We start from the raw sequence: 26,285 nt of genomic DNA on the forward strand, positions 1-26,285 counted from the left end.
CTTTATTGAGAGACAGCCAATGTACACAAATTTTTAAGGTTTTCTTTAATTAGGTGCTTTCTTTAATTAATTTGGCCATAATGGTTTGAGTTGGGGGTCTTTCGCCTCACATGTGTGGATTAAGAGAAATCTCAAGCCTCATAATGTTAATGAATGAGGTCCACACACAACAAGAGTTCCCCCTTCAGACCCCAGATCAGGAAGAAACCACACCCAAACACCTGCTCTCACAGAGAGATCCTTTATTAAGTGAAGAAAACTTAAAGTCGCTGCTTTCTGACTCAGGCAGAAAAACAGTAGCAAATGTTGTAGTTTAATTTTTAAAAAGAGAGGGCTGTGTTAGGATAGATAATACATTTTGATTGGGCATTTTAATTAGATGAGCCAAAGGGGGCTTATGATTACTGGACTTTAATAGTTAGGTAGCTGGACCCTGGTAGTCAGTCTCAGGAGGAGGAAGTGACCAAATTAGCTTTAGGAATGTAATCTAATGGTTTTTAGCAAGGCAGAGGGAATGGAGGAAAAGGCAAGGCCTGCTAGAGCCAGGCTGGTGACAGTCCTTTCAGTTTAAATGATGTCTCTATGTCCAGAGGCTCTCGGTGACAACTATAAAAATAACTTGTAATGTCTCAAGCAGTTTCTCCCACTAATGCCCCAAATGAAACTCAAAATTAACGTCTGCATTCAGCTTGCTGTCGTTCCACTGGTGTAATCACTTAAGACCTGTAAAGGCTAATCTGGTGTAACGGCTATTCTTGGTGGTCAACTTGACTACATATGGAATTAGCTAAAACACAGATGATTGGACACTTCTGTGAGGAATTTTTTTCTTAATTAAGTTATTTGAAATGAGAAATTCCACTTCTAATCCAGAGTTTTGAAGTGGGAAGATCCACATTTAATCTGTGCCACACCTTCTGCTGGCAGCCTATAGAAAGGACAAGGAAGAAGGAACCTCACTTTCTCTGTCTGATTGCTTTTGCTCTTGCTGGCAAGTCAACCTTTTCACTGGCATTAGAGCCCACTTCTTTGGGATTTCAGCATATACTGAAGACCAGCTGAGACATCCAGCCTTGTGGATTGAGCACCTTTGGATTCTCGGGCCTTCTGTTCATAGGCAGCTATTATTGGATTAGCTGAACCACAGCCTATAAAACATTCTAATAGATCCCCCTTCTTTATTATAGAGCGATCCATTCTAAGTTCTGTTGTAAGTTTTTGTTTTGTTTTGTTTTGTTTTGTTTTTCTTGAGATTTCAGTTCATGAACAGACACAACAATTACTTTTGAACCCATGGTAAGGCAGTAAGTGTGTATAATGGCACACTGCTTGTTCATTTCATGCCTAAGACATAAGAGAGAGTTTATTGAGGAGAAAAGGGCTGAGGACCCAGAATCTCCTTCAAAGGCCCATCCCTAATGATTGAAAATCTCAACAAATATAGGTTCCACTATTGTTTAGTAGTACAATCAACTACTGACCAAACTTTTATCACATAAGCTTTGGAGGAATATTACAAATCTCAACATAGAAAACTTGCATTTTTAAATTTTTGTTTCAATGAACATAGCAAGAAGACAGATACTTGGATCCATAATCCAATCCCCAAAACTTGAAAGGACAAAAAAACCCATTTTTTGTTGCATTTTTCTCTTAAAAACTTCATTAAGAAAATAATCTACTGTTGTTCCTAATTTTTAAAAGATTTATTTATTTATGCACTTTCTGTGTTCGGGTGTTTGGTGTGTATGCACATTTGCACAGCAGAGGAGGGCATCAGTTCCCATGGGAATCCAGTTATAGATGGTTGTAAGTCACCATGTGGGTGCTGGGAATTGAACTCAGGGTCTCTGGAATAGCAGCAGCCAGTGCTTTTACATACAAAACCATCCCGGCTTGATCCAAGCTTTACCAGTGTCAACACTGATTTCCAGTTGGTCAACATCAGGTGAACAGTGGGCAGAGTCATATTGAGGAAGAAGAGGGAGTGAGGTAATGAGAATTCACTTTACCCTTTGGTGTTGTTATACTGGGGACCTTGCTCACTCGGTCCTTCAGTGATGGTGTAGGCAGTTGGTACACAGTGCACAAAAAGATAAAAAATAACAAAGGAGGTAATGTCTGTAGTTGGCTTGCCTGCAAACTAGCAATCTCAACCATTTGAAGTCAGTAAATCCCTTGTATCAGCTAAGGAATCAGATCCAAAATGTTCTTTAAACTCCTTCATGAGGAAAATTGCAGATAGATATAATTGCCATAAAATAAAAAAAGACTGGAGTTAAAACTGCTTAAAAAACAAGAGTAACTCAGTCTTGATAAGGAATTAAGTCTATTCTCCTTAAGTTATGTTTGTAAAATCTAGTTTTAGGAAAGTTAACTCTAGATACAGTAGCCAAAGTGGAAAACGAATAAAGCTCACTAGTGAGTGGTTCACAATGATCTGGAACTCCATTCCTAAGGGATCTGATGCCCTCTTCTGGTCTCTGCAGGCACAACCATAGTATCCAATACACATAAAAGGATAAAATAAATAAATCTTTTAAAACCTATAAATGTCACTATAAATCTGATGTAAGTGTTTTAATATATAATTATACTGCAAAAGTCTTGATGTGGTAGCAGTTACAGAGACCTTCTGAATGAAATAGCTGTGTTGAGGGAACCCTTATTGACAGGGTGGGGGGTGAGGGGGTGGGTGACCAGTGCCAGGTAATATCCTGAGTAAAACTGCAGGAGCAGACACTCTGCTCTTACATCCTAGACTTTCAGAGGCTATGTTTTACCTCATACATTTTAGTGTAATTTGTTACTTGGGGTCAAATCAATTGGGTGAAAAGGCAACATAACAAATATTCCACATGGTATGTATCAGCTGGCTATACCCTGTGCTGAGTGACAGCTGTGGTAACATGTCAGGGGCCAGCTGAGTCCTCAGCTTCCTCCCACTCAGGGTGTTCATATGTGGCTGCGCACCAACTGGAAGGATGAAGGGGAATCTCGAACAGGTAGGGTCTGCAGGATCACTGTTTAGCTGGGAGTGAGTGCCTGAGTGCTGGGGGGGGGGGGGGGCGCAGGGGACACAAGGGGACAGGGGACAGAACTGGGGGTGGGATTCTTCTCTGAGAATCTTAGTGTTAGAGCTCTTTTAGCCTTCTCCAATGATCTCCAATGAAACCGCTCCCTTAGACAATCTTAGCTTGTGTGCATATCTTTATTTGGGGTGGGCTTGTACACATACTCCTTATTTGGAGTGAACCAGTGCTATGTATGAACCTTGGAGAGTGGACCAGGGTTCTTCTTCGGGTGAAGTTTCATTGGCTAGAGTTTAAAGTACTAGGACTACCTCCTTTGTATTCCAGTAATCCCTGCTGGGCAGGTTTTTATGGTGTTTAGGGGGAGGAAGTTGAACTTGTAAGTCTGCCAAGGTCTATTTTGGCCTTGCCCAGGTAGAAGGTATGGGGGATGGAGCTCCCAAAGGAGGTCAAAGAAGGGGAAGCCATGCTGGTAAAGGGAGTCCTCCATTTTGTACTGAGCACAGAAGAGCTGTCTGGACCTGGTAGACTTCCACCTTAATTAGCATGGTTTCCCCACAATTCCATATTTCAGAAATATATTGAAAGGTAGGTTCTAGATGGATACAGATTTGCTAAATGTGGAAGAGATGAGAAAAGAAACAAATGTTCTGTAGCTCGTACAAAGTCACAAAGGCAAGAACTATTAAGACTTGGTGGAGCTGAAAGGAAGGTTAAGTGGAGTGAACTAACAGTGGACATTCAACAGTTGAGAGGGCACGCAAATTTATTATGTTCATAGAAGCAAATCACAAAGCATAATTTCCCACTAGCCCAGCATGATTCAGACTGTATGTCCCTTCCCACCAGGAATACGCACAATCACAACTTTAGGGAAATGTAGATGTTGTGCAGGGGAATTCCCTGGGTGTAGAGAAACATAATGGCACAGGGTGAAGTTTCTTGAGTAGGAAATGAAGACAAGAGAGAGCAAGTGGCTCTCTTTGGAATAATGAGTGGTGCCCTGGAAGACAAGGACCTACGAGATCTGCCTGTCCAGGTGTGTTACCAGACTTCAGTCTTTCCCCCCAGAGATAGGCATTTAATGAAGGGCCAAAGGTAAGTATTTATTTCATTGGAGGTTCAGACTTTAGGCAGACAAGGAAGTCTCAGAGCAGTTTCTCCCACCATGTATTGAGGCGCCCTCTTGCTCTCTTGGTAGGGTAGAGTGTAGTTTGAGATGGAAGCCCTTGGATTATTAGTAAATCTCCATCTATATAGTGAAATTAGTGCTGCCTTTCAAGTCTCTATAGTTGCAGATTCTATTTCCTATTATTAAAAACATTCAAGAACTAAAAACTCTAAAAATAGAGAAATAGGGGATGTCGGGTACAGTGTCCCCACCTTCTCAATACTTCTTTAAACAGAGCAGGATTTGCACCTGAGTAAGAGGATCAACAATGGCTGTGACAGGAATCCCAACAAGAAACCAAACCAGGTGGCTGGAGAGATAAACGAGGAGATGGAAGACCATGTTGGCTATAATCTCAAAGCTCCCAACTCCATTTATGCTGATTTCCATTTTTAGTAAATAAACATGTAGAAGTGGTTTGAGCTTTAGGCAGAGTACAGTTTATGAACAGGCAAAATGGGTAGATAAAATCAATTTCTTTTCCTCTCTGGGACAGACCATGATATTAGGTCTTTGGGTGAAGCTAAGACGTGTTCGCCCAGGGATAAGATGACTTTGAGATTCTGTTTTCAGTTTGTGCCACAGATTTAACATGCTTCGAACAGATAAAAGTTTATTGGTCCATATAACAAATTCAGGGGGCTGGAGAGATGGCTCAGCGGTTAAGAGCATTGACTGCTCTTCCAGAGGTGCCGAGTCCAATTCCCAGCAACCCCATGTTGGCTCACAACCATCTGTAATGGGATCCAGTGCCCTCTCCTGGTGTGTCTGAAGACAGAATACTCATATACATAAAATAAATGAATCTTTAAGCAAACAAATTCAGGGAGATGCTGGTAATGCTAAACATTTCCTCTTAACTACCCAGATTATAGCCACTCAAATGACAAACGACCCCAATGCTTTATGCAAAGGCGCTTTCCTTTAGATGCCCGTCATTTATATGAATTGCATTGTTTATAAATACTTTAATACTTAATGTATTATAATGAAAACATATGCTGTCACAGTTCAGTGTCTTTAACATATAGTCCTCATATGCTATTGGTAATTCATTAGTATCACAGTGTTGATTCCATTTTGTCTTGTTTTCATTTGTCTCTCCTCCCCTCTATAGTGTGTGTGTGTGTGTGTGTGTGTGTGTTTTGTTTTGTTGTTGTTGTTGTTGTTTCTTGAGACAGGGTCTTACTTTGTCACTCCAGTTGGCCTCAAACTCATGGCTTTCCTTCTGCCTCAGCTTCCCAGTGCTGGTAGTACTGGGTTAGCTACCACGCCTATACCATCACAGTAATTGTATCAATTGGGGTTAATCATCGGATAAAAAGACCCATATCAGATGGCTTCATGGAGGAAATTAATAAAAGGAACTCATTTCATTTTATTTTGGTTGGGGTTCAAAAGTTGTTAGAAGAACCAAAAGGTCTGTAGGAGATCACAGGGGAGCTAGAGATTGGCTACAGCAGGGTTGGAAAGAAGAGGGGAGAGATGCCATCACAGCACTCTAGGAAGCCTGGAATCCTAGCCAAGACTGCCTGCCAAGAGCTAGGACAAGAGATGGAGCTATATCCAGTGGGAAGGAAAGACTTCTCCATGAGCAGAGAAAGCAGGCGAAATATTCTGGTTTTCCCTTTCTTCCCATCTTCTAGTCTTCTACAGCTGCTTGCCTCTGTACAATCATACCTGGTAGCAAAGTCACAAGAGTCTAGGAAGACTGTTTGCAGAACTAAGCCTTCTACGGCACAGACTGAGCAGGGAAAGGGTGGAGAGCAAACTGGAGAATGACCCTCAGGGAATTATACTCAAGAAGCAAAGATATGAAGGTGAAAGCCAAGACCAAAGGAGCATGCTGACCTACTAAGCCAACACATGTTTAATTCATCCAAATGTAAAATGTAGAGACTTTTTAAAACTGGCAGTCTTTGATAATTGCACCCATTTGTACCACTACCATTATAATAAAACTATCAAGACATTCCCTCAAGGAATCTAGTGTAAGACCTTAGAAAAAGTGATGATAAAATGGATAACTCATGGTGAGGTCCAAGGTCAGGAACCTGGGTTAACCATGGAGACTTCTGTTACATAATTTCTGCTTCCTACGTCAGCAGAACAAGTTAATACTGTTTTCACTGTAGAAATGCAATTCCTTGAAAATCGATCTTGCTTGCCAAAGATGTCTCTGTCACTGAACAGCAGATCTGATTCTAAAGATTGGGTTCTTTTTGTCTCTGGGATAAAGTGACAGCCAGGAGCACATGGCTGGCCATCAGTGGTAGAACGTTATTAACAGGCAATGCTAACTCAACAAGGCAACTCAGAAATCAATTCCTCTTGTGTATCCAGAGTCTGTCAGTTTCAAGAGACTGTTAATTGTTGCCTAATGCCACCTCTTGAACCCATTTTCTTCTGGTCTTGCCTCTACATTTCCAGAGGCTTCCAGCCAACTTTTTTGACTAATCTTCATCATTGGCCACAGCCAATCATTCCAACCTCCTTAAACTAAATGTCTTCTTCCATGGGCTCCACACTAACACACATTTCACCTAGTTTTCTCCTGAATCACTGGGCACACCCCTCTGTTCTCTTTCTGGGACCCCTATCTCTTTGATCACCTCTAAATGATGTTGTATACAACTATCTTCTTCAGTTAATACAGTTCTCAGCCTTCCTTATGTTACAACCCTTTCATATACTTTCTTATAGTGTGGTGAACCCCAACCAAAAATTGATTTTATTGCTACTTCCTAACTGTAATTTTGTTACTGTTATGAATTGTAATGTAAATGTCTCATATGTAGGATATCTGATATGTGACTCCTATAAAAGGGTTGTTTGACCCTCAAAGGGGTCGTGACCCACAGGTTGAGAACCACTGACTTACACATATATATAGAATAAAATTTTTTCTGGACTTAATTATAGTCTCATATCCATAGAAACAAGATGTATACTTCCAAGTTCGTGTGAATTTGAACACTGATTTTATGAAATATGATATAAAGAGGAGCTAAAATTAAAACTTAATTTGTTTGCATAAATTGCTTTCAAGGAATAATTAAAATGCTTTAAGTGCACATAAGCAAATGAAAAATAATAAATTGGAAAGCTTTGAACCCAACATGGCCTGAGTCTAAACAAAGAATCATAAATGCCAAAGAATCATAAAAAATGGTAAGTCATAGCTCTTAAGTGGCCTTGTTTGATCTGTCCCACTGGGAAGATTCTAGTTGTATAATTACAGTCTTGTTGGCTGCTTCTGATTGGCTGAGCTTAAGTTTTGTTTTCCTGTACTACAGGCATGAGTCATGTACCACAAGAAATGGGTCAAGTTAAGTTTCATGTTTACAAATCAAGAAGGGTTAAGGTCTTCGAAAAGGTTTAACTGGCTTCATGTCCTCTCATAGTCTTCAGGCCCAAGTAAACATTGGTCTCATGTAGCCCCAGCAGGGTTCAGACTCACCATGTAGTTAAGGATGCTTTTGAACCCTCCATTTCTCTACAACTGGGATTGCAAGTGTGTGTGCCACCATAGCCATTTTGTGAGGTCCTGGGCCTCATACACACTCACTACTAAAGAACTCTGCTGCCTAAACTACATCCACACAGCAGACTTAGAGACTAACTAACTGCCTTTCTTACTTACTTTTGAACCATCTCACTGCCCTCAGAACAGGAATAAACTTGGTTCCTCTTGCTTGCTGCCAACCACTTAGCAACTCTGGCCCTGCCAGTGTCTGCAAGACACACTCCATCCGTATGCCTTGACCTTCTGAGGTGGCATCTGTGGGTCAGGAAACAGTGCCACTCTTCCATACCGTGTGGACAGCCTGTATCTGTCCACTTCTTGCCTTCGCCTGGAGATCCAAATGATATCCTCATTCATTGTCCTGTAAATGAATGTAAACTGAAGCCCACACCAGTTTCTTCCTCATCTTTTCATCTTGGAAGGTGGTAACGTTAGCCAGTCTTCTAGTTATGAGGCCCTCGTTTTTTGATCTTTCTTTCAGAGTCCATGGGCTGTCCTAACTTGCTGTCTGTTGCTGTGATAAACAGCATGACCAAAACAAACTTGGAGAAGAAAGGATTTATCTTTCACTTCCACATCACAGTCTATCACTGAGGGAAATTATCAAAGCAGGAGCTGAAGGAAGGAACCCAGAGGCACAAAGTAAAGCAGAGGTCATGTACTGCTTACTGAGCTATCCCACCTGGCTCACTCACCTATATTTCTTGTATCACACAGGACTATGGCCAAGGGGTGGCACTATCTACAGTGTGCTTGGCCCTCCCCATCAATCATTATTCACACACACACACACACACACACACACACACACACACACACCAAAACCAGTTGTCTACAGAACCAGTCTGATAGAGGCAATTCCTCAATTGCTGTTCCCTCTTCTCAGATGACTCTGACTCGCACCAGATTGACAACATGTGAGCCATCACAGTGTCTAAGAGATCTCACTGGCTTCCCCTTGTAGATACATCTATCCTCTGTTGTCTATCTTTGGAATACCATTATCTCCAAGTTAACCTATTCCATTAACTTTCTGGGGGACAACCTTGCTACTATTCTTTCTTTTAAATTTTTGAAGTCGCTAGGCTTGGTGATAGAGGCCTAGAATCCCAGCTGTTGAGTCAGGAGGGACAATAAGTTGAAGACAGTGTTGAGTGATGGAGTTGGTTCCAGGCCAACCTGGGCAGGTTATGGAGCACCAGTCTCCAAATAGAAAGTAGAATTAAAGAAGTTGAGGATATGTCTGAGTGGTAGTAGGCATGACTGACATGTTCCACATATACACATGTTGTCCTACATATTGGTTTTATAACATAAAACCAATCATCAATCAATCAATCAATCAATCAATCAACCAACCAACCAACCAATCACTCAAATTAGAAGTAGCTGTACATGATGGCACACACCTATAATTCCAGCACTAAGGAATCTGAAGCAGGAGGACTGTGAGTTCAAAACCATCTTGGCTATTTAACAAGATTATCAAAACCAAAATCTTTACGAGGTCTCCCTGCTGAGTATTATCTATTCTGTCTGTTTTATCTTTCTTCCTCACACATAACAGATTGCTGTTCCAGAGCATAACAGGTTGCTGTCGGGTCACCACAGAACTCTGCTCACCTCTGGGGCATAGCATGTGCTATTTCCTTGTCTAGGAGAGCATTCTGCCCACATTCCACAGGGTTTACTGTTAGGTTTACTGTTACTTCAAGAATCGCTTGAAGGAAGACACCAGACTCAAATAGTATGCACAGGCAAAGAGCGTTTATTCTGCAGAAATTACCAGCATGCAGAGTCAACCACTCATCAAAATGGCAACCACTAGAGGGACTCGTAGACCCCCTTTTATGTAAGGCTAGGGGAATTTTCCAGAAAGATTAGGTAACCTCTAATATGATTGGTACAGGCAAAGCAGAGAGATTGGTACAATTTCTATTGGTTGCTAAGTTCGTTTCATTATAATTGGTGAGACCATGAAGAATTTTGGAAACCAGCTCAGCTCTGGCCTTGTTATCTTTCCCAACTAGGTGTCCTAGGAACTGACTCAGGTCCACACTTATCCTCTCTAAGTCAGAGTCATCACTGACTAAAGATCCATTGTCAGTGGCTCCCTCCAAGGAGCACAGTATGCTTCCAGGGGAATTGAAATTTCTTATTTCCAAGTCTTTCAAGGTTCTTGGATCTTTCATTACTTCTTACTGACATGGGAGGCCTGGTCACCTGTCTCAGATTGTATTCTCTCCAAGCAGAAACTGAGCTAGAGGTTGCCACCCAGGATGTTCAAGCCTAATACCTGTGAAGGGAAGGGTGGTAGCATTGTTAGGCAGGGATAGTTGTCAGTAATAGAGGGCTGATCAATCCCTACCCAGGCCAAGCTCTGGAGACAGTGTTGCCTAGCGATGTGTCCTGATGGCCAGTCGGATCTTTACGTTCTCGTCTTGATCAGTTTGTGAACTGCAAGGTACCCTGCGAAGGACATGGCTGGCACCTGGGGCCTCTCAGCAGCTGAAGCAGAACCAGAAGCACCTGAAGCTAGAGACTGTGGTCCTACTTCTTCCCTGAAGGTGGTTCCCTCTGGTCATCTATGCATTCTCCATCCCACCCTAGTTTGAATTCTAACGCTCTTACAGTCTCTGCTACCTCTCGTTTTCTTCACTGCACCTGAAATTATCTAATGTAAGGTATGATCTAATTTATTTCACTTATTACTCCTTTCCTTCAGTGGAATGCCAGCCCTTTCTTGCTCTGTTCTGTCTCTGATTCTCTGTTATTACTGTAGCTAGAGCTCTGTGTTATAGGACACATGAACAAATGTCTAAATACCCCAGATAGGGAACCAACAACACAAGAAACTAGAGACGTCACTAAAATCCAGTTTGATGAACCAATGAGTTTTATCAGGGTTACTTACAAGAACATATAGATAAGGGGTTATTTTCAGGAGCAGAAATGACTCAGAAGACAGTTTTATCACCCCAAAGTTCACTTGAGCACGGGTGACAGCTCACGCAAACTGGCACCCTGGAGCTCACTGCATAGCCTGCAGACAGCTCCACAGGTGGAGAGTGTGTCATCCTCAGGCAGTTTAGTTGCTATGCACTCTTCCAGCACACAGTCTCTGCTTCTTCTAGGCACCATCTTGCCTGATCTCTTTCTTCCAGGCAGCTAGGTTGGTCTGGGCTCCTCCCAGTCAGCTTGGCTTATCTGACAGTCTCTCAGTCATTCTTACTGCTTCTACACGCTTAGGGAAGAGACTAGATTATCTGGTCAGTTTCAGGAACTTCCTCGAGCTATTTTGAGTTGTACACTTCCTGAGCTCAAGGAGCTTCCCCAAATCAGCAGTGTATTAGCCTTTTCTTAGGACACCCTTTTCTACCTCCCCGTAAGGACCCTCTGTCTTACAGAGCTTCCTTCTCAGATGGACACGTTTAACCTTGGAGAAAACTGCTACCCAGAGCTCAGGACCTTGTAATTTCTAAGTAAGAATTTTACCACTGGATTAGTTACTTTTTTCATTGTTGTGACTCAAACTACCAGACTAAAGGCAACTGAAGGAAGAAGGGGTTGTTTTACCTCATGGTTTGTGGGTCATGAACCCATGATTTGTGTGTACTACAGATTAGGTAATAGTGGTAACGATGTGTGGGGGATGGAGGCTGAAAAGGGAACTGTCTGAAATTATGGCTGGGTCTCTCATTTACGGCCCTTAAAACATACTATCAGTGTAGTCCAGCCCAAACCCACCAGGAATCCACCTGCAGTTAGTTGAACGAGTGACCTTGGCTGTGTGTTGGCAGAGGGTGCCTCATGGGGAGGGAGCCATTTGGCATCTGGGTACAGGGCAACTGTAAAATATGGGTTGGTATTCGGTGATTTGGAGAAGGTTTAAGGAAAAAAAAGCCTTTCTCTGGACAGAAAGTTGGCAGGAAGTGATGGTGGGGGAGGTAAATACAAAATTGTATATTCTATCATCTTACTAGATGGAGGAGAAGCTGTAACGGGTGTGGGTGGAGTGGGATGGGGATGGGGAATGGGGAGATAGTCACAATCTCCGGGACAGGAGAGTGTTGCATCATGGTAGTTTGTACAATGTAGTACAATGATCATAGAGTAGAATTATGCACAGGCTATGAGCGTTTGGATGATGGTACCAGCCCCAGCTCCCAGGAGTTATAACTGCTTGTGTGTGTGTGTGTGTGTGTTTTCCACCTTTTAACAGGCCTAGAATTGGGGTGTGTCTTTCAAACAATGGCCTCTTAGGGTGGATGCAGTGTGGTACTGTTTGAGAGGCAGGTGCTTGTGATCGGCTACTGCTCAACACAATCCGTTTCCGGGAGGAAGATTTGGCTTTTTAACCTTCACCAAGGTCCGGGTTTTTCTTCTTCTTTCCCCCCCCCCCCCCCGGGGGTCACAGAATTATAACTGTGCGGCTTCACCAAGGAATACGGGAAGCTGCGGTGGTGCTCGCGAGTTTACGGCGGCGTGGCGCACACGCGGCCGGGTTGCCACAAGCAACCGGCGCGTCCCCGCCCGGCGGTCAGCTGATGGGCCGCCCGCGGGGGAGGCCGCGGCTCGAACATGGCGGCCGAGATCCATTCCAGGCCGCAGAGCAGCCGCCCGGTGCTGCTGAGCAAGATAGAGGGCCACCAGGACGCCGTCACCGCCGCGCTGCTCATCCCCAAGGAGGACGGCGTGATCACCGCTAGCGAGGACAGGTAGAGTCTGGGAGCACGAGGAGGCCAGGGCGTGAGGTGGTGACGACCACGAGGCGTGGGGATGGTGGGGTCCGCGGCTCTGCCTCCCTTCTTGTTGTCATCCCGGATCTAGCCGCCACCCGCTTTCCCACGTCCCCGTAGTCCACCGAGATCCTAGTGCTGTCAGGCGGATCTGTCTTACTCCTGTCGTCTGAGACCTATCCCCCCTCCGCGCGCCTTTCGTCCTGGGAACCCCAACAGCCCTGGACCGTCCCCCTGCGCCCTTTCAGTTCGGAATCTGGTTCTCCAGCGCCCCCTCTATCACGAGACCCTGAACCACAGACTCTTCCGTCCCTGGACCCTGTCCTACAGCGCCGTAAAACACTACTCCCCCCCCCCACCCCCCCCCAGGTCCCCTCCAGTCTCGGGACCCCGTCTCGAGACCTCCAGCCCGGGACCCTGACTCTCAGGGCTCGTCCAGCTCAGGCATCCACCCATCCTAGGATCCTGGATCTCACGGGACCTCTCTAGTCCAAGGTCTTCCTCTAAACGTCTTTAGTTCAGGACCTTCGCCACACCTTTCTAACCTGGGACCTAGTCCCTCCCTACCCCATCCAGACAAAACCCCTGTTCCCACCGCTGGCCTGCAGTCCAGGGTTCTCAGTGCACACCCCTACAACTCGGTACTTTAGTCGTCCTGCGTTTCTAGCTAGCCTCTTGCCCGGTTGCCGCCTGAAACCTGTCCCATAGTGCTGCTCCAAGACCTTTGCCTCCTGTGTCTTCCTCGCTGGAGTTGTCCTGGTGCTCCAGAGTTTCTTGAGTTCTCCTGGGTCCGTTCCAAGTCCCAGAGGACTAGAAGCTGATTACCTTGGGACCTAGTGTGGCTGTTTATTCCTTACAAGGAACCCCAGGGGCATTCACATCATCTTTCTAATTTGTTTGGGGGTTGAGGTTAGGGTGTATATTTTCCAATGCTTCTCCTCCTGGCCTCAGGATCAGTTTTGTTTTTTCTTTTTCCCACAGCTGCTAGAACTATCTGAACTCTTACTGACCAAATAGTTTTCAATTTTTTTTTTTATATATATAAAAGTAATTCGTTCTTTAAAAGGCCAGGCGTACTTATTCTAAAAGGACAATTTATTTACAAGTAAGTAATTTTATTTACAAGTAATTTATCTCCACAAGTAAGAAACAGAATGTCATTTACCACAAGACTAAAACAAGCCGTTATCAATGTTCCTACGGTCTGCCGGGTCACTTGCCACACTTTGGAAAAGATTTGTTTGGTCCAGTGATTTCATTTTACCCAAGAGGGACCCAAAGCCACAAAGGTGTTACTAGTTTCTCTCAGTCAAGGAGATAATGAGGAAGACATGACTGAAACCAGGACTTGTCATCAGCCCTCTGATTTTCAAGGCAGCTTAAAGTGACTGGAGAAATAGCCCTTGTTTTAAAATTGTAGCAAGTTTGAAACCTTGAAAGGTTTAAAACGCAGTTGAGGGAAACAGTTTCCCTGTCTTAGGCAGTGATAGGCCCAAACTGGAAGGGGCTTTGGGGAGCATATTCTACTTTGCTCTCTAAGCTGGAGGTAGAGGCCAGCCTTTTGTCTTCATACCTTTTGAAGGGAGTGAAATTGAGGGCCTGCCATGAATGGGAAATGGAAACTTGAAGCCCCAAGCTCCCCAAGAGCAGGGGGCCTTTGTATTTGGCTTCTGAATGAGCTTTGTTAGGGCCTTTTTCCCAGGTAGTGAGCTTCTTTTTTTTTTTTTTTTTTTTTTTTTTTTTTCCCCTCCAGTTTACATGTAACTGACCTGGAGGTGGTGCGGAACTGCTAAGATCCTTGTCTGGCTATGTGAAACAGAAGTGGTCAGGGAAGAGTGGCAACCTGAGATTAGAGAGCAGGGAATGTAAACAGGGAAAATGGCAGAATAGTGTTTGCGTGATACAAATGGGAATTGAGACAACAGCTTATTAGAGTGATCCAGCTTTATTTGGTAAAATATTTTATTTGTGACTCATGCATATTGGGTAAATTGCCTAATATCTGAGATTTACTGGGTAGGAACAGTGCTAATAAAGATTTTATGGATCATGATTACTAAGCTGCTTTTCCACACAGATGTTCAGGGGAGTCTCCAATCAGCCCCCTTTTTTTTACTCCTGCTCAGCTTGGACCACCAAGGAGTTGCTACTGAAGGCTTCTGATGTGTATTTTAAACTTTTTTTTTTGTAGGTACTACAATTCATGGGATTTAATGCAAGTATGAGCTATGAGTTTTGCTCTTGTTGGTCTTTTTCTCTAAACTGTCCTTAAATAGGATAAATTCATACTTGTCATCCATCCATCCATCCATTCATCCAGGAACACTGTATATTGAGTGTGAGGTCCTGGGGATAAAAGAGGGATCAAAAGCCACAGTTCCTATGCTCATATAACTTCTGATTTATTGTTCCTATGGCCCTTGACCTAAAAAAGCTTGTATATATACCCAAGGACTTAGAACACTGTTCTACCTCATTCAGGCAGGAATATGTCAGACATGCCCATTCATTCGTCTCCACCATAAACTGTAAAGGCAGCTGGCATTAAACTAGCTCTTTGCACGTGCTGAGCAGTTTACCAAGGACATGGCCCTGTGTGTTCAGCTCCCCAGATTCTGGGAAGACACAGAAAGAAGAAACTCCCTGGGCTGGATTCAAGAAGCATCTCTAGAGGGGGTCCTCAGGCATGAAGGGGTGGATTCTAGAAGGGGAGGTGCATGTATTGCTTCTAGGCAGAAGAAAGGACAGAAGGGGATGTGAAACCATCAAGAACTCTCTACTGGTTAAAGTGACCAGAGCGGAAGGTGTCAGGCCATGGCAGTAAAGGGCTGAGCCTGAAAAGGGCAGTGTCTGGTTTGGAAAAGAATTCTGGTGTGGCTCTTACTTAGGAACTGGATTTTGTTTTGGAGTCAGGGACAACGTTCTAAAAAGACAGGTAAATGAGATGATCAGAATTTATGTTTTAGAAATGGCAATGGTTAACCCTTAGAAAGCCCTTCCCTACCAGTGCAAAATTGGCCTCTGTGTGTGTGTGTGTGTGTGTATGTGTGTTACTACATCCAAAGTCATATCCCCCCCATGAGAACAGTGCAGTCCATTTCCCTCATCGGCAGTTCCAAAACTCAGTACATTTTCAAAGTAAGAAGTGCCTGGGTATGGACGTTTTCTCAAAGCTCTTTTGGTGCTAAAACTTGATCTGAATAGATGGACTGTTCGTACGGTCTTTATTTATCCCGTGCACTGTGGCTATTTGCCTTTTTTACTGAAAAGGTAGCAGTAGCTGAAGATGCCCTGTCAGGTCTTGCCAAGAACATTATGGAACATAAAATTAACGTAACATATTCTGGTGGCCGTTGGACAGGTGAGAAACCGGAGGTGCAAACTACACTGAAGTAATTACCAAGACCACAGAGCTATTAAGTGCTAGGACTGCGGTCTGAACCCAGTTCTACCACTTCAGGCCCAAGTTCTTTTAGTCATACAGCTCTGTGTGTTAGAAGAAACCAGCCAAGGCTGTATCAGTCAGCAGGTGACCAGCAGCGAATACAAAATGACAGGACTTCCTTTTTGCCTCCATGAATGAGCCTTCCTTCTTATTAATTTTCAGGATTAAAATAAATGGCTTGCCCCTTTGTAATGAAACTTGGCAACTTGTGCTTCAGTACTTACAAAAGTACCTTTTGTATACTTTTATTTGTATGTACAAATAATTTGTGTATGAGTGTAGATGCCTGCATTTGACTGTGTGCCTGGGGCAGGTGGATGCCTGCATTTGACTGTGTGCCTGGGCCAGGTGGATGCCTGCATTTGACTGTGTGCCTGGGGCAGGTGGATGCCTGCATTTGACTGTGTGCCTGGGCCAGGTGGATGCCTGCATTTGACTGTGTGCCTGGGGCAGGTGGATGTCTGCATTTGACTGTGTGCCTGGGGGCGGGGGTTAGGCAGGCTGAGCTTCCTCATCAGCTCTTTCTTCAGTTTGCTTTTTACTCAGGATTTTCTGTAGCCCAGTCTGGCCTTGAATACACCGTGCAGCTACGGGGAGATTTTAAACTCCTAATTCCCCTGCCTCTACCCCCTAAGGCTAAGACTCTGGGCATGTGCTGCCTTATTTTTTAATTTTTTTTGTTTGTTTGTTTTTGAAACAAGGGCTCTACGTAGCTCAGGCCAGGCCAGAACTGATGGTCATTTTGCCTCAGCCTACTGAGTGTTCAGACAGCAGTTGTCTCCTACCACAAATCTGCTTAGGAAAAGTGACTTTGAATATTTATAGCAGGATGCAGCTAAAGTTATTTTATTACAGAGAGCCAAGGGAATGAGGATGTCCTGAAAGGAAAAGCTAAAGAATCAAGGGGTTTCCTGAAGTCGAGGCCCACTTTTCCAAAGTCTCTGCCAGCGGTTCTACTGTCAGTAGCAGTCCCTGGGCAACATTTGAAATTATGCACAGTCACTTTGGCAAGGCAAAAGATACTGCTGGCATATGGGCCCACTCGAGGCCCACAGCTCAGCATCCTTCAATGCCACGGTGACTGCTCAACATCCTGTGGTACACAGACCCCAGTCTCTAGTCTTTCTGCTCTTTAGAAAGTGGTTCTCAAACTTGAGTGTTTATCAGAGTTACTTGGAGCTCTTGTGAAACAGTGGCTATTGGGCTCCACTCCAATGTTCTGAGGAACCGCCAGACTGATTCCCAGAGTAGTTGTACCAGCTTGCATTCCCACCAACAATGGAGGAGTGTTCCTCTTTCTCCACATCCTTGTCAGTATCTGCCATCACCTGAGTTTTTGATCTTAGCCATTCTGACTTGTGTGAGGTGGAATCTCAGGGTTGTTTTGATTTTCATTTCCCTGATGACTAAGGATGTTGAACATTTCTTTAGGTGCTTCTCAGCCATTCGAGTTTCCTCAGTTGAGAATTCTTTGTTTAGCTCTGTACCCCATTTTTGTTGTTGTTGTTTTTTTTTCGAGACAGGGTTTCTCTGTGTAGTCCTGGCTGTCCTGGACTCACTCTGTAGACCAGGCTGGCCTTGAACTCAGAAATCCACCTGCCTCTGCCTCCCAAGTGCTGGGATTAAAGGCGTGCGCCACCACTGCCCGGCCCCCATTTTTAAATAGGGTTATTTGGTTGTCTGGAGTCTAATTTCTTGAGTTCTTTGTATATATTGGTTATTAATCCTCTATTGGATGTAGGATTGGTAAAGATCTTTTCCCAATCTGTTGCTTGCTGTTTTGTCTTATTGACAGTGTCCTTTACCTTACAGAATCTTTGCAATTTTATGAGGTCCGATTTGTCAGTTCTTGATCTTCGAGCATAAGTCATTGGTGTTCTGTTCAGGAACTTTTCCCCTGTGGCCAGGTATTCGAGGGTCTTCCCCACCTTCTCTTCTATTAGTTTCAGTGTATCTGGTTTTATGTGAAGGTCCTTTGTCCACTGGGACTTGAGCTTTGTACAAGGAGATAAGAATGGATCGATTTGCATTCTTCTACATGCTGACCTCCAGTTGATCCAGCACCATTTGTTGAAAATGCTGTCCTTTTTCCACTGGACAGTTTTAGCTCCTTTGTCAAAGATCAAGTGACCATAGATGTGTGGGTTCATTTCTGGGTCTTCAATTCTATTCCATTGATCTTCCTGCCTGTCTCTGTACCAATACCATGCAATTTTTAAAATCACTATTGCTCTGCAGTACAGTTTGAGGTCAGGGATGGTGATTCCCCCAGAAGTTCTTTTATTGTTGAGAATAGTTCTCACTATCTTGGATTTTTTGTCATTCCAAGTGAATTTGCAAATTGCTCTTTTTATCTCTATGAAGAATTGAGTAGGAATTTTGATGGGGATTGCATTGAATCTGTATATTGCTTTTGGCAAGATGGCCATTTTTACTATATTAATCCTGCCAATCCATGAGAATGGGCGATCTTTCCATCTTCTGAGATCTTCTTTGATTTCTTTCTTCAGAGACTTGAAGTTCTTGTCATACAGATCTTTCACTTGCTTGGTTAGATTCACACCAAGGTATTTTATATTATTTGTGACTATTGTGAAGGGTGTCATTTCCCTACTTTCTTTCTCAGCCTGTTTATCCTTTAAGTAGAGGAAGGCTACTGATTTGTTTGAGTTGGTTTTATATCCAGCCACTTTGCTGAAATTGTTTATCAGGTTTAGGGGTTCTCTGGTGGAGGTTTTGGAATCACTTAAGTACAAGTTCAATTTGGGGGCCCTGAGAGAGCTGTCAAGTTCTGAGGGTTGCTGCGGATCCAGGGACCATGCTTTAAGCATCATTGGACAAGAAAGGGGGGCTGCACATCAGTCACTGGAGGAGAATGCTCTTTATTCCTCCCCTTTAAAATAGACTTGTTTTTAAATTGCGTGTGTACCATGAATGCAGGTGCGCTTGGAGCTCAGAAGAAGATGTTGGATCCATGTGTGCCGAACTCCAGTCCTCAGTATGTGCTCTTAATTGCCATCTCCCCCTTTTCAGCATTTTAGATATATTTCTCTAGAGTTATTTTATAGATACCCACACCCTAACAAGAACTCTGCCCGTCACTGTGACAGAATACCTAAGGTAGACAACTTGAAAGAAGAAAAGGTTATTTTGGCTCACGGTTTCAAGTTGTGGTCACTCAGCCTTCTTGCCTTTGGACCTTTGGCAGGGCAGTGTGCCATTGCAGGGAAAGCATGACACAGGAAACCGAGAACTCCAGTGCAGAGAGGAAAGTACAGAAGACGCAGGGATAGGTCTCACTGTGCTCTTCAAAGGTACACCCCCACCTTCAATGGCTTCCTCCAGCTGCATCCCAAGACCTCCAGCACCTCCTAGTAGCATCACCAGTTAGGGACTAAACCTTTTAGAAAAGTACCTTATGGGGGACATTCAAGTTATAAACTGTGGGGCTGAAGAGATCTCTTAGCAGGTAAGAGTACTTGCTCTATAAACCTGAAGGTCTGGGTTCAAATCTCCAGCTGGACATAAAAGGCTGGACATGATGGTCTGTGCCTGTAACCCCTGGTTGAGGGGCACAGACAGGTGGGTCTTGCACACCCATCACCCATGTGTATACAACACACACACACACACACACACACACACGCACACACACAGCCTGACACCCAACCTGCTTTCCCATAAAATCAGACCACACCTAGCAGTTGAATATGATCTACCTCTGAAGAGTATTAAGTCAATGTGGATAATAAGGCTTAATTGGGGTCCTAAACAGTACTGCATTCCTATTGAAGAAATGAAAGGAAGACCACCATCAAAGGAGGTTCAGTGGTAAATTCAAGAACTGTAGTCACAGCAGTTACAGTCTGGCCAGGCAGGCCTGGGATAGGGTAGGGTGACAGAAGAGATCCCTGCAGGGCAGAACTGAATCGTCTGAGGCAGGAGGGGCTGATTCCCCAGACACACGGCTGGTTTTGGACTCTGCTAGGGCTGCACAAAAACTCAGACAGTCAGCTGGTGAAATGATACAAGTTCTCAAAGATGCACGCGATTGCTGTAAAGCTTTCTAGCTAAGCAAAGGCTACAGACCTGCTGTCTTCATGTTGACGAGGTTAAAGATGAGCCTCCTTTGTTCACTGCTGCCACTGGAGCCTGCGAGGCTAGCATTGATTTCTGCAGGAAACTTGGGTTTCTTTGGCCTAAGTCAAGCAATTACAGATCTGTGTTATCAGGTGCAAAAAAAAAAAAAAAAAAAGTAAATAAAACAAAAACCCAGAACCCATCACCTCCAAGCTCCACCCTCCCCCCCCCCCCAAAACCCCACTCCAACGTTTAGATATTCTTGTAGTATTTTTCTTTTTCAACTTACCAGCTCTCTTAGTGAATTTGTTGCCTCTTAGACTCTTTAACCTGTTTTTTTTTTTTTTTTGAGACAGTGTCATGTAGCCCAGGCTGGCACTTAGCTCTTATGTAGCTGAGGAACTACTGACCTCTGGCGTCCACCCGAGTTTGTGGATTACAGGCATGTGCCAGCAAGCCAGGTTTCTGCAGTGCTGGAGATCAAATCCAGGCTTTTGCGCATGTCTCACAAGTACTCTACCAACTGAGCTATGTCTCCAAACTTTTTTGAACACTTATAAACATATTAAGATGGTTTGCAGAAAAATTTCTGCATTTCCTAATTATTTATGGGGACCAACTCTAAACCCAGTTTTTAGGTAAAATGCTTAGAAGGGCAATCTGTTGTAGATGGAAGCTGTTCCTTATCCAGAGCGGCTGTTGTTCAAGACTGAAAAGTAGATTCCTTAGTCTGTGTTATGTGATACATTGAAGAGGGAGGCGGCCGGAAGTGCAGGGACTCTCATGTCAGAGCGACCCTCGCTGGGGTAGTCATTCTCTTTTTATAGTGTAATTAAGAATGGAGGCTCCAGAGATAGAGTGCCAGAGTTGAAATCCAAGTCATGTGACCTTGGACAAGTTACTTTAGCCTCTTTGCATCATGGTCTCCTCAGCTGCAGAGTGCAGATGTAGTGTCTACCCCGTTGGGTCTTAGGAAGGGCTGACAGCTTGATAACATGAGGGAAAGAGCTTAGAGCTGAGCCTGGCACAAGGGCCAACAGCTGGGAGCTCACTCCTACTGAATTTCTTTTATGTCATCAAAAGCTAAAAACATTCCTGCCTTGTGTGTGTGTGTGTGTGTTACTGTGTGTATGTTCCTGTGTGTATGAATAAAGTGAAAATTTTTTCTTGCCCTAAATAAGGCCTTTGGGAGTCAATTACACATATAAACTTTTATAACTGACTTTGAGTCATTCCTTGTGTTTAGTTCCTTATTTGGTCAGGTACAAGCCTTTTCAATCATATTCATATCCCTCGTAGATCTCTCTCCTGCTGTGTCAGAGAAACCCAGGATCAGGACTCACACCTTACAACCATCCCCTAAGCCATGGCACGGTTGTAGTCTTAGGACACAGCATATGTGTAACATATGCAGGGAAGACAAGAAGACACCAGACTAAGCTTCTGAGAGTCCTCTGTGGAGTAATACAAGATGTCTAAATGCCTCCACTGCTGAATTATGTGACCCCTTGTGTTCAACACTGTTTACCAGGAGTTGAGCAAGATGGTATGCCAAGTATGCCAAGGGCTGGTTACATGTACATCCTCTTCATGTCATGTACCAAAATTTTGGACTCTTGAAAAAAACAAGTGTCAGGCATAAACTATATATTTTGTACAAACACTAAACAGCATAAGCCTCTCTTCTGAATAAGGGGATGTTGGGAACCTTCTAGAAATTCAAGGTCAGAGACACCAGCTGAGGGCCATCCTTGAAGGCAGGACAACTGTCTCAGGCCTGACTCTGCCTGTCCATTTTCGCCCCTGGGCTTGTCCTCGTCTCTTAACCACTGTTAAACCTTGATCACTACAGCAGCCTCCACAAGGAATTCTTGAGCCTTGGGATTCCCTGCTTGAATCTGTCTTGCCAAACTGGTATCCTCAAAATGGCTTTTTATAATATCATTTTCCTGTGTATGATCTTTCATTAATACTGTGAGGCATCATGTCTGTAATAGGATGTGGGGAACCTTACAACTGTTCTGTACCCAGCTTTCTTTCCACACCTATTTCTCACTTCTCAGTGGTTCTTGCCAGTGTGTTCTCTGTCCCATTAAGGTCTGACACCTTTCCCCACCTAGATGCTGTGGTTCACATGCACCCTCCTTAAGCCACTTTCCCTCTCTGCCTCCCACATCCTAGCCTTTTAGGGCTGCATCTGCTTCTCTTTCAGTTATGGAGTAACTCTTGTGTCTACCATCTCAGCCTTTCTCAACCCCTGCCCCCCACCCCCCACACTCCCACTAGCAGGTGCTAGCTGCTGTTGATTGGATTCATTCATCTGATCCTCCCACATGGCCAGTACCTCCAAAGAGCTGGGCATACAGCTAGCGACTAACTGGCATCATTGTGTTGGTGGACAGAGACTCACATCGCTGTCGTAGGCCTTTCTCCCTCTGGTTGACTTTAAACACCTGCAAGCTCTTCCATAGGAACAAAGTGGAATTGTAACGAATGATAGTGGTTTCTAGAACCCAGCTGTTTATCCTTCCTTCCCTCTGTAAAATGCACTTAGAAAATTATTTTCAAAGTCAAGAGGGCATGAATGTGGACTTACTTTATGGAGTGTTTTTTTTTTTTTAAATAATTCATGATGAAATAATCTCTTTTTATTTTTTGAGACAGGAGTTCTCTCATATAGACTAGGCTGGCCTCAGACTCATTGTTTACCCCAAGGATGGTCTAAAGCTTTTAGTTTCCTTGGCTCAACCACTTTGGTATTGGGATCACATGTGTGAGCCACCACGCCCATGTATGTGGTGCTTCAGCTGGGACTCAGGGTTTGCTGCATGCTAGGCAAGTGATCTCAAAACCATCTGTCTGATTACTCCTTTTCTTCATAGACAAACAACTTTATTCAGAACTGTTCCCTTTAAGATCAAAGTGAACTTTTGCTGCTGACTTTCTTGTACAGACTTTGGGTGAAAGGTCACCTGTCAGGGCAGCTTCCTCTTCTTATCTCATTTTCTTTGTTTGCCTGCAGGCAGGAGCACCTGAAAAGGCTTCTGGGGAGATTGGGGATGCTTGAAGTCATTGTTGATGGGTGTACTAGGTTATGATTGGATTGTAGAAAATACCACTTGGCCGGGCTTTCCTGAGGTACCTGGGTACTCTCAAAGGGCCTCCTTACTATGTTCCTCTAGCATTTCCTTCCTTGTGTGCTTAACTGATTTCCTCATACTCCCCGGGAATGGTGTTTGAAGGTCTGGACTTTGAGGGGTACAGTTTTGTGCCATCCATCCTGCTCCTGCATCCTGAGTTTCTGGATGTCGGCCCACCTTTCACCATCCCCACAGATTCAGCCTCATGACATTCTTCCCAGTTAACATGCTTGTCTTTACTCATCAAGTGCTGGCCTCTTAAATTCTTCCAGTGTTTAAAGCATTGTAAAGCTTATAGCAATGTGTGTAGTGTTGGTTTGATTGAATCATTAAATAAACCAATAAAGGAGCAGAGAGCAGAATTTAACACTAACTGTGCTTACTCAGGTTAGTTTATTAGTCTTAGGTTTCCAGAGAGCTCTGCTGGGCTATGGGAGAGCTGAAGATTTCTGTTGTTTGTATGTTTAGTTTTTTTTTTTTGTTTGTTTGTTTTTGATTTTGTTGGTTTGTTCTTAACCTTAAGAAAGAGTGTTCCCTGGACCCCATGCTGACCCCAGCCTGTCTAGATTATCACTGCCTTCTGAAGTTTGGCATTTTCCTTAGCACAGGAGTCACACAGAATCATTTTAAAGATTGCATCTAGACTGGTTTCTCCAGTCTAACAGAGAACCCATAGGAGGCATTTCAGCCAAGTGTCCATGGATTCTTGGTGGTGGGGGATGCTACTGGCTGGGGTGGTACAGGGACCGAGGTCCCTGAGAGCCGTCTTCTCTGGATGAAATGAGCAGGCTGTGAGACTGTGCCCCACAGACCCTTGAGCTCTTCTTACTCGTTCCTTAGTACAGGCCAGTAAATGCATTCTTCTTTGCCTCAGCCAGGCTAAGCCCTGTGAAAATGAGGCCAGTTCCTAGACTTTTGGTTTTGAGATCCACTCAACAACTGTTCACTGTTTTGCTTCTGTTACCAAAGGAGACACTTTGTTCTCCCTCAGAAATGAAGAGGTCAGAGTTCTAGGGACTTGGTTGGAAGGAAATTGCTATTTATTTGATAAAGGCAGACTGAAGTGATGATGCTATCATTCCCTCTTCCTTTCAGGCTAACATCTTAGTGTTCTAGAAACCATCTTAGGTGCCAGAATTAAACATTTTTATTTGTATCCTCCGGAAGTACAGTCAGACTAGGACGTGATACCCTTTGTCATAGTGGCAGAAGTGTTTAGAGAGTCCTAAGTCTCAGAGAACCAGCATCTCTTGTAGAGGTCACAAAAATCAGCTTTCTACCTAGTTACTGTTTATCTGGTGTTTAATACAAATTGGTACCTTGGACTAACTTGTATATACTGAAAATTGCTTTTTAATTAATTGGTTGAACACTACCTAGTTATCAGCATAAAATTAGAATTTAAAATGGTTAAATCGCTTTATCCCTTTTGTCTTGGGAGGAAAATTGGTGAAAGACACCAATTGGAGGTGGGGTGTGCTTGACTTCGTCGGCCTTTTCAGAAACGCCTAAGTTCTGTTGGAGGCCACAGATGGGCACGTGCTCTTCAAGGTCACCGTTCAGGTGTCATAATGTGTTCTGGAAAATATGTAACACACCGAAATGTATGTCCTCATGGCTGTTGCCACATTAAGAATCATCCTAATTAGTTCTACTAGATGCTTCCTGGAGTGAGAGTCAGTGCCTTGAAGAAGAGAACCATGCTTTGTGTCCATCTTTATTCTTACTCCAGTGTGGCTTACAAGGAGGAAAGTTCATGGGCTGCATAATTCCCTAATGTATATTTTAACCTTGGTTGGATTAAGTCTTTGAGAGCATTCGAAGGAAAGAAAAGTGAGCCCTCCTCTCTGATCCTCAGGTGTGCCTTTCTGTAGCTCCTACGTTGATCTCCATGGTATGAATGCTTAGTTCTGACTCAGGGCTGTGGCGTTGAGTCTGCAGTTCACAGGAAAGTAACAAAATGCACATAAGCCTTCTCTTGGCTAACAGGTATTACGAAGTGCTTTCCTGTGTCCTCTTCAGATGTGAGAGAATTTAGTTTGGATGGGTACAAAGTGGGGATTCTGTATTCCAGTGAAGAATTAGCTTGAGATGCTGGCACACAAAGTATGTTTGAATCTTTTTTAAATTTCGAAGTGTGATTCCTAAGTATTTTGAAATATATTCTGTCCATCTATATTAGTTAGCCTTTGGTATGCACAGACCTCCTCAAAACAGCTGCTTAAAGCAGCAGTTGTTTCACTGTCATGAGATGTGGGTCAGTGGCATGGTTTCTCTGACTCAGGCTCACTCATGCTTGTGACCAGCCTGGTGCCTCAGCCACTGAGGCTTGTTCCAGGCATGGCAGGGTAATTCAGCAGGACACCAACCTCCGCTCCCAACACACACTTCCTGTTATCTGTCATTGCTCCTCTGAGGCAGGCTATACCAACCCTCACCCTAGCAGGAAAGGCCTTTCTCAGAAGAGCTCCACCATCACTTGAGATAACCCATCAGCCATTATAGACAGCAGGCAGCCTACCAAGAGGAGTCAGAGAGAAAGGTTCAGTCCCCATGGGAAAGGCTGTGCAATCAGCGAACAGAAAGGGGTAAAAAGTGGAGCACACTTCAAACACAGTTACCTGTCACAGATGTCGCTTCTCATGCTGGGTCCAGCTCAGTCCACACCTTGAGGTAGTGAGGATTTTATTAGAATCACCATTCCTGTTTATCACAAAAGTCAGATTTTTTTTTCTTTGAGATTTGGAGCTCAAGCCTAGTTCAACCTAGATCTTTCTGTGCCCTGAATCTCTTTTAAAGGGGACCCCCCCCCAAAAAACACACACACTATTTAATGCTTTGCTGAGGGTCATGTAGGAGGACTCATGGAATTTGGCCCACCAGTTAGCACAGCCACGATGGGTGCAACCCTGAAGACCACATGTTCTGAAGACTTCATGCTGTTACGGAGTTCTGCTCTGCTCTGCTGACCTCACATCCCTCTTAATCTAAGAATTGTATGGAGACTCTAAGGGGCTTCCAGCCACTCACTAGGCAGTATCTCTGGCACTCACAGTAATAATGCTTGATCTCTTTCAGGCATTGTTGCTAGAGCAGATTAATGATTCAGTCACCACCCTAGGAAAGAACTTACAGATGTAGATTGTCAGCAG

At 43.9% G+C, this 26,285-nt stretch overlaps 1 protein-coding gene across 4 annotated transcripts in view; it reads left to right on the forward strand.

The window, feature by feature from the left end:
• Positions 1–12,226: 12,226 nt before the first annotated feature.
• Positions 12,227–26,285, forward strand: part of Wdfy1 (WD repeat and FYVE domain containing 1) — a 50,279-nt gene continuing 36,220 nt past the window's right edge. For 2 of the 4 annotated variants that reach the window (XM_034521798.2, XM_076914944.1), the window contains exon 1: positions 12,227–12,447. In XM_034521798.2, the coding sequence (XP_034377689.1) occupies positions 12,311–12,447 (137 nt within the window). In that variant the 5' untranslated portion in view covers positions 12,227–12,310. The remainder of the gene's footprint in view (positions 12,448–26,285) is intronic. The other 2 variants (XM_076914943.1, XM_076914945.1) reach the window with 2 other exon arrangements.

The sequence above is a fragment of the Arvicanthis niloticus genome, chromosome 17, assembly GCF_011762505.2.
Source record: "Arvicanthis niloticus isolate mArvNil1 chromosome 17, mArvNil1.pat.X, whole genome shotgun sequence".
Lineage (NCBI taxonomy): Eukaryota > Metazoa > Chordata > Mammalia > Rodentia > Muridae > Arvicanthis > Arvicanthis niloticus.